General features: G+C 28.5%; 2 protein-coding genes across 3 annotated transcripts in view; both read right to left on the minus strand.

Moving 5' to 3' along the window:
- Positions 1-884, minus strand: part of LOC108768861 (nicotinamidase) — a 5,365-nt gene extending 4,481 nt beyond the window's left edge. For both annotated transcript variants that reach the window (XM_018519520.1, XM_018519511.1), the window contains exon 1: positions 602-884. In XM_018519520.1, the coding sequence (XP_018375022.1) occupies positions 602-825 (224 nt within the window). In that variant the 5' untranslated portion in view covers positions 826-884. The remainder of the gene's footprint in view (positions 1-601) is intronic.
- A 5,658-nt stretch (positions 885-6,542) lies between these two features.
- LOC108768894 (HD domain-containing protein 2) lies at positions 6,543-9,428 on the minus strand. The gene is made up of 4 exons (XM_018519578.1): positions 9,203-9,428; positions 7,343-7,467; positions 7,033-7,201; positions 6,543-6,951 (listed from the first exon to the last, which is right to left on the minus strand). Exons 1-4 carry the CDS (start codon positions 9,254-9,256, stop codon positions 6,721-6,723), a joined length of 579 nt encoding a protein of 192 aa, XP_018375080.1. The 5' UTR covers positions 9,257-9,428; the 3' UTR covers positions 6,543-6,720.
- Positions 9,429-9,604: the final 176 nt, after the last annotated feature.

Genomic DNA, 9,604 nt, shown 5'->3' on the forward strand with positions numbered 1-9,604 from the left:
AATATGGCTTAACAAATTAATTACTTTATTTATGTGATAAAAATTAGTATTACCATAATAAAAGTTAAGTCGGAATCACACATGTTGTGAGATTCCATCGAAAATACAAGACATAGTAAAGTGTAATTTAAAATTGTGTATTAAAACTTAATATAAAATTTTCTCCGTGTAATAAACTAATTGGATCCATAAATAAAATATAAGAAAAATAGTAAATATATTGCATGGACTTTGTATCCAAATTATTTTCCTAAAATAGCAAGAGAAAATGTCAAACATTACTAACTAGAATTAAATAATCTAATGTAAAATTCAATATCTCATTAAATAAGTAAAATACAAATGGTAACGAAAAAGTATCAAGAAATTCAATTATTTTAAATCAGATATTTCCATCTGTACATTATTAAGATTAGAAGGAGAAAGTAAACTTATTTTTTTACTCGTTTATTTTTTGCTCCCTTTTGGCCTTCTTTTATCTTTTAATCTTATTTCTTAGCTAAAAATTATATGTACAATATAAACTATTTCCTTCCTTCTTTTAACCACATGAAACTCAATCAATTTTTAAAAAGACTAGAAGAGTTTGCGCACACATTACCTGTGCAGTTCTTGGTCGTTCAGCACACCGTCCGCGTTTGCGTCAAATAGCTCAAAGACCTCTCGTACCCTCCACTCATCCTGCTTGACTTCATTTACGCCAAACAGTCGGACGCAGAGCATTCGGAATTTCTCGTAGTTGAACGTTTCTTTAGCATCAGTGTCAAATCTGGACAATACTTTTATCGAAAACGACCAAGCATCGTCATTCTCTGGAAGCGCCATGTCTATGTAAACTACGTCGCCTTGCGTGTCACGGTTACGTTATTCAAGTCGACACAACGGTCGCATGACTGCCGCTCCGACGCCGATGTCGGATATATAGATTATTCTTTGTTCGATACTCAAGAGCATGTTCAGATTCCCACCCAGGTGCTGCCCAGGATTTTTTTTTTCTTGAAAAGAAACGTATACGAAAAGCTAGAAAAATACTGTAGTATAGTATACTATGGTAACGTATACTGTACGTAACGTGTACTATACGTTTCTTTTCAAGAATAGGGGCCCTGGTGTCCAATTGGCCAATCATAAAATAATCTACATTAGCATTATACATGGACCACCAATGTCCTCGCAGGTAGCCAGGTCACAAGTCGGGTAGAAACGCGTATACTAACACATCGATCAATACAGCTGTGGTATGTCGTTGACGCAACACACGTAGGCTACGAAAGGAAAAGCATTTTTTTCAATATTTTTAGACTCTTATTTAGGACTTGTTTTTAGGACTCTAATATAGGATGCGATCCACACTTCACGCTATAAATACTTTGTATAAATGTTTTATAATATTAAATTTTATCAGTTTAATATGTTGATATTGATTTTATATCGCACTCTAATAGTTTAATGATAAAATAGATTTTCCCAATATCGGCGAAAAAAAAAATTTGTCTATACGTATTTAAAATAAACAAATAATATTTTAAATAAAATTGTGTCGTGAGTTTTAAAGTATAATCTGTAGTGTTATTATAATCGCTAATAATTTTGAATTTAAAATTTATTATTTTGCAAATTTTAATTGCGCTTACCTGCGCAGATCTATTATATACCATCTTCTCAAAGTATATAGGATTAAATCGATACAATCGACGTTTATAATATCAACATTTAAATTAAACTATCGACATATAACATCAATAAAAGTGGCTTTGCTGAGTTATAATTTATAATATTATAACTAACACAAATGCGTATATGAAGAATTTGATATTTTTAATAGAGTATTGTTTTTTAAAAGCATTTAATACTATTATAATTTAAGCTCTTCTCTTAAACAATTCATACATATTTTTCAATGCGACAATATGGTATAGATAAAAAAATGTTTCCTTCACAATGTAATTAACTTTAATCTTTTTCCGTTTAAAAATTATCTTTCAAATTATACGCGTCTAGATTATTGAACTGAATCTTGAGCTGAATTTCCAACCGAGCTTCTTCAAAAAAGCTAAACTTTTTAGAGGTTCAATTCAATAATGTGAACGCATACTCAACTCTCACGATAAAATTCAACTCAAGATTCCGCTCGATAATTTGGGCACACCTTTATATATAATGACTGTCCTACCTACATCCGGTTACGACAATGTACAATATATGCACATACGTATGACCAGTGGTCAGTGATGGGTAAAATACTTTTAAAATGTATCTAAATATAAATACAAATACATAGCCAAAATGCATCTATATATATAGATAATAGATACATGTGCGAAACTAATGTATATTTATACATTGCTGAAATAATATTAAAAAATATATTAAATAAGTTATTTATTGATCACTTTTGGTTTTATTGTTTTGAAGACAACTAAATCATAATATAATAACAATAAAGTAACTAAAAATTCTCGTATACATCACGTATACTGTTTTTTGCAAACAAAAACTGGAATTTAGGCACAATAATACTTAATCCTTACATTATTACTTCAATTCTAACACGATACGAAAACTCGGTAAACGAAAATGAAATTGCAAAAATTTGCAATGACATCCTAAAATTATTTACGATGAGTGAATGAGTGTTTACCAGGCATTATTCGTTATTAGTTTTACAAACCAAACTTATATTTGTAGTCTTAATCAGAAGTGACGTTATCGCACACGTGATGAAATCGTACTTTTGCTGAGGAAATGTATCTGAAAATCAGTTCAGACAGTATTTTTGTATCTAGCTATAAATACAAATACTCGAATTTAAATGTATTTCAGATACAAGTTAGATACACAAAATGTATCTCTATACATATATTATAGATACATGTATAAAGATACTATACTCAACACTGCGTACGACTTATATAATTATCTAATTCGTTGATTTCAAATTTTACATTGTTTAAATATAAATTATTTTAATTATAAAGATCCTTTCAATATATATTTGAGATTCATTATAAATTGATTATTTACAATGATAACATATAATTTTTTTATGTATGAGACATTCTATTTAATACTAAAAATATATACAAATAGTCATAATTATCTTCGTAATTTTATCTCTATTTTAAACCACGCTTGATTAATAACCAATGTTTTTGATTACAACTCATGCTTAGTATTTTTATATAATAGAAAATTCGCAACTTTATGATGTCGTAATCTTATTGTCATTAATTATTATGCAGAATTTACAGAATCTTATTTTTATTTATTGAAAGTAATTTTGTTAAATAAAAAATTATTTTTTCATAATAAATTGCTTTGTTGCAAGAGAAGAATGTTAAGAAACTCTTTTCTTAGCTATGACCAGGGATGGGAAAGTTACTTTGTAAAAGTAATTAATTACAGTTACAGTTTTTCTCTTTCAAAAAGTAATTAATTACCTTTACAAATTATTGACTCTGAAAAGTAATTCGTTACAGTTACAGTTACTGAAAAAGTAACTTTAAGTTACTTTTAAGTTACTTTTTTCATCGGAATTTTTACTAATAGTATCGATACCATTAGGGCTGTATTAGAAACGTTATCCAACTGCCTTCACTTTATGTATCGTTCTACCCTTGTTTTTCACCTAATATTAAACAAGGATGATACACGGGGTCATCAGAGTAATGCAGCCTAGGACAATTAAAAAAAAAGACTGGCTTACATTTACATGTTATACAATTTTCAAAAAGATAAAAAAATTGTATGGCAAAAACGTTTTTCGTTAAAGTAATATAAACACATATGAATATGAATATGAAATAGCACACATATACAATGTTTTTTGTAAAAATATTCTTTTTATATTCGGCTAAAAGTTGCAAATAAATTCCAGCACTAATCCAAAATGGTATACAACCGTTCACGGAGCGCTCTTGCATTTGATTAGCGGATTAGATCCCAAAATGTAGACCAAACATGTACAATAGTTCATTGAATGCTTTAATTAAATTTCTTTCTTTTGATTAATCAAATGTTTCGAAGTATTTGTTGCGCCAAGTGGACACTACCGCCCACTGACAGATAAGTTTAAAATATATAAAATAACTATGAAAGTAACTATTAAATTAGTTACTAGGTACTTAAAAAATGTAACTAGGTTAAGTTATAGTTACAGATGGAAAGAAAGTAACGAAGTTAAGTTACAGTTATTGAAAAAAAGTAACTCTAATTGTAACTCATTACAAATAACGAGTTACTTCCTATCCCTGATGGCTATGACTTTGTATTTCTCTGAAGAATAATTAATATTGAATATAATATATTATAGGACCGTTTATGTGTGATAACACAAACTATAGAAATCAAAGCCTTAAACGATCTAGCTGGATCTTAAACGCTTATATGATTCTTGTGTGAATTTATATACTACGTATGTAGTCCTCAGAAACGCGTGCCGAAATGATTTTTCGGTCTTGAAAACGCTAACTCTACTAAACTACCGCAATAATATCACGAGCTAAATTGACTAGCAATTTAATAAATTTGTGATGCTTATTCGCATCTTCGAAACGATCTTAATAATGTTGAATAACATGTTAAAACCTGTAAATAATTAATTCTTATTGCGAACAATATTACCTCGGCCGGGAGTTGAACCCGGATCTCTCGCATTCCGTGCGAGCGTCCTAAGCCTTTAGACTACCGAGGCACGGAATGCGAGAGATCCGGGTTCAACTCCCGGTCGAGGTAATATTGTTCGCAATAAGAATTAATTATTTACAGGTTTTAACATGTTATTCAACATTATTAAGATCGTTTCGAAGATGCGAATAAGCATCACGAATTTATTAAATTGCTAGTCAATTTAGCTCGTGATATTATTGCGGTAGTTTAGTAGTTAGCGTTTGCAAGACCGAAAAATCATTTCGGCACGCGTTTCTGAGGACTACATACGTAGTATATAAATTCACACAAGAATCATATAAGCGTTTAAGATCCAGCTAAAGCGTTTAAGGCTTTGATTTCTATAATTTGAATTAATACTGATATTTTTACTCATCAAGTGTAATCTTATAACTTATAAGATACTTACTATCAATACCATTAAATTAATTAAAAATTTAATATAATACGATATTACATTTAGCATTTGGCATCAAATTATCTCAAGATTGAATTAGTAATCGGCACGTGTGGTTCAAGTAACAGAAAAGAAGAAATAGAAACGTATAAAATTTATAAGAAGTTATTATGAAGCCTAAAATCATACTAATTTTTTAATAAGACATGTTTTGCTATAAATTAAATATCTTTGATATTTAAATTTAGAATCACACGTATATGTATATGCTCCGTAGAACATACATATGTTACAGATTTAAATTTATATGTTAAATAACATTGCATTTATAAATAATAAATTATTTATTTCAATTGCTTTCTTTATAATTGCATTATCTTTACTATTATGGTTAATTATCATTGTTAATTATTGTAAATCCTCGTAATTCAGTCATTTTTAGAAATTTATAAATTATTAAAAAATTATTATTTATAAGTGTATCTCTTTTCGTGTTTCAGATATCTATATACATTTATACATAATATGTCGCATATAAGATATAACTAAGATATAACGCATTTGCGTGACTGAATGAATATTGTTATGCAAGACAAACAAGTATGTACATGTTATATGCAACAAAAAAAATACTAAGTAGTGCATGTACCAATACGGATGATGCAGATGAATATGGTCTATTAATCATGTTTTTATGCATCAGTAAATTAATCATCCATATAACCAACGTATTACTCTATGTAATACGAGTTCAATTTTTAAGTCATAAAATTGATCGGAAAAAAATTGAAAATACAAAATCTAAGTATTGAATAAATAATTGTTTAGAGACAGATAATTTAAAATAAGAAATTTGCTCAAACCATAAAATTGTGAGTTACAAAAATCTATTAACATTAACTTGTTACAATAAATGGAAGGTACAAGAAAATAAATTATATACAATGTTTTGCGTGAGATATGTATTAAAACACATATTAGGTTCTTGAACAAAATGAAGAATTAAAAAAAAAATAATTGCTCTAAAACAACACAAAAGTGAATTGTCAACAAATTTTTAGAACTGGAGTCTCTTATATACACTTATAAGAATAGAATGGCAGTGATTATAGTATATATATATATTTGTTCGTAAACGCGAAACTGCTCATAAAAGTGCTAAAGTGTTTTGATAAATATCCATATTTCTTCTAAACTTCTAAACTTTCTCTCTCTCTTTATCAAATATTTAGTATCTAAAACATATTTGGTAATCACTTTACTGCAACGAAAATTAACTTCAATAAATAATTAAGATATGTAAAATATACACATACATACTTTACACACCATAATATTTTAAATACGAGAAAATAACTATTGATTTGCTATTTAAAAAGATCTCAAAAAATAGAGAAAGTATGAGATACATAAATAAATTTCTTATCTACGATCAGTTTACGCAATGAATGATCAAATAACTTAAGTAATCAAATTTATATTATATATATATAAGCTTATTTTATATACTACCTATATCAAAATCTTATGTATTAAAATTACGTTTAACATTAATAGCCATTGTTTAATAGCGCGTGACATGGTAACGGTTAAAATATCATTTGAGCTATCTGGAAGCTTGTCCTTCCAGGTTTGTTCTTGGATTATACCTTTTGCTATTTCGAGACATTTATATCACGACATAACTTGTCCCTCTCTTCGGTAATATCAATAGCGATTTTATTGATAACAGGATGTCTAATCTTGCCGTTAATCGCGACAAAGAATTCGTTCAATTCTCCCGGAATGTTGTCCCTTTTTTCGTATTCGTATGCTTGCATCAGCAAATCTAGTCTATCTAAGTCTTTAACATACTGTGCTTCAGGAGATTCCTGCTTTTCATATTCCTAAATATTTTTTAAAACAAAATAATGAATATTAATAAACATTAATATTGAAAAATCAGAATTACATGAGAATATTCTTACACGAAATATTTGTAATATCTCAGGTCCCTTATCACCTAGCAGCTTGCAAATGTCTTCCATAGCTTCATCTTCCATTCTATGTTTTACATCTGGTGGTATGCCACAATAAGGTGTTATGTCTCCCACAATACATTCAGCTAGGTCATGAATTAATGTCATCTGCATTATTCTGCGAATCAGAAAATATGTATAGGTACATAAATTACCAATATCAATGATATATATCAATATCATATAAATAAATTATTCAATTTTATAAAAACAATAATATAAAATTTCAAGTTACAAAATACTATAATAAAAGTCTTACTTGATTTTGTCTAATTTTTCTTTTCCATCCACTAGGAACGATAACATTGCCATACGGTACATGTGTCCAGCAATTGTTTCAGGATCAGATATATTCCGTTTTACCCATCCCATCCTTTTCATATGCTGGAAAATATTATACGATCGAAAACATACTTAAATAAAATTCTTAAATCTATGTTATACATAAATTTGTTATATACATATACATCTATTTTTTTTAATTTCAAGGAAATTTCTTAACATAAAAAATAATATAAAGGAAAGCATATTGATTAGAAAATATTACACATTATATAATATATAACATTATCATAATTCTTTTGTTTGTGATAAAACTAATATAGAAGATAATACAGATTTCTTTTTCAATATTATTTTTTTTTTAATTTTTATGCATTCTTTTATGACTTTATTATTTTTTAAAGTCTTTAAAAATACTATCATTTTGAGGTTTAAAAGAAATTTTTTTATCTTACTTTTTTGGCATTGTAAATATGCTATTTTGAAATTCAAAAATTAAAACGGAACCTCATATCTAGATAAATAAAATGTAAAGAGCCATAAATGATCGAACAAAGGCATTGCTGCAGAATTCAAGACGATGATTCAGCAACATATCTAATCTAACAATTCTGTCCATTTAATTGCATGATATTTATCAAGATGCAGTTTTAAACAAAGGAAATTATACCATAGTTGATTCATATTATCAAAACACTCGTAAATCAGCACAATATCAAGCAAATAAATAAAGAAATTAAAAAATATAATATCCTATTAATGCTAATACTAATGAATTTCCTGTTTTCTTTTTGATTTTTGACTTTACGTTGTGCATTTCTAATTCTAATTCTCAATTAAGCTTATATGCTCAGAAAAATGTTTGGTTTAAAAGACTTCCAATGACTTCTAGACACATTTTCGTCATTAAAATAAAAGATATAAAAATATCTTTAATACACTAATTTCCAACGTACAAAGAACAATATCTATTATACAAAACAATGAGTATAAATTGCTTATTATCTTTAGTTTATTCAAAGGTCAAATATATACAGTTTCATATATCTGTAAAGTTAAAAACATAAGAAATTTCTATCTTATATTAAATATCAACATGTTTCTTTATTTATCTTTTTTTTTTATTTAGTTATTTCTATATCCCTGTGTTAAGATTCGGATCGACTGTTAACATATCAAAATAAAAATACGAAGTAATATTTCAAACATAATCAATTCCTGACAATCAAAATTTGTCAGAAAAAAAGTTATACTTTTCTGATTGCAATTTCGGCCAGTATTCATAGTTGATTCTTATATCTGAGACTAAGCCAATAGGAGAGCTGTATTAACATCTTCATACATTACTCGAGACAGTCTTAAAATAAGAATAGACTATTGAATATTCTAGACAGCTGTATTATTAGTATCTTAAGACGTTATTCAAGATGGTTTTAAAGTAAGAATGAATTATGAATACAGCTCTTCAAATCTTCATCCAGAACACTTTTAATCATGATTCCTTATAAACCAATGTTGACATATAATTATGTTAAAAAAAAGTGATCTCGTTGATCATAGGTCGACACAGGCAAATGTTAGCAGCAATAAGAGACGTCTTTTTACATAAGTAGCCGTCTTTTCCTCTTTTTTTTTTTTTTAATTTAATACCATTCTTTTTTCCTTTTTCCCTCTCTTTTATACAATATTCTATTTAAGAAAAAAATTTCAGAAATAACTGTTCTTGTCCATGCTATTTTGCATAGTATTCTTTTGTCTAGTAATTCGAGGTCACTTGGGAAATATATAAATGTATGTCATGATTTGACAGCTGCGAGCACATCATCTTGAAGCTTACCTTCAGCCGACCGACCAACTCCATAAACTCCTGTAGTCTCTTTGTGTCTTGCATCGCGATCGGTTAAAATTCTCGTAAATATTCTGTCACCGTCAATCGTATCGAGTTACTCTTGGTTGCACCTAGCTGCCACCACACCTACGCTACCTCCACGGAGCGAATATTCCCGAACTAACAAAAAAATTAAGCGGGAACTGGGAAGCAAGGAAGTGACCTGAACAGTCATCACGACAGCCAACCACGATATGATTATTTCCCTAGTTCCCCTCAGTACTAGAGTCCTATGTATGGCCTCGTTTACATCCAGGTTTCGATCCGAGTCGGAATGTAAGAACCAACCAACTGCAGTCGAGTATTCCCCTGTTACAGTCGAATGATAAAGGAATGCTCGACTGCAATTGG

The sequence above is a fragment of the Trachymyrmex cornetzi genome, unplaced genomic scaffold (genome assembly GCF_001594075.2).
Source record: "Trachymyrmex cornetzi isolate Tcor2-1 unplaced genomic scaffold, Tcor1.1 scaffold122, whole genome shotgun sequence".
Taxonomy (NCBI): Eukaryota; Metazoa; Arthropoda; class Insecta; order Hymenoptera; family Formicidae; genus Trachymyrmex; species Trachymyrmex cornetzi.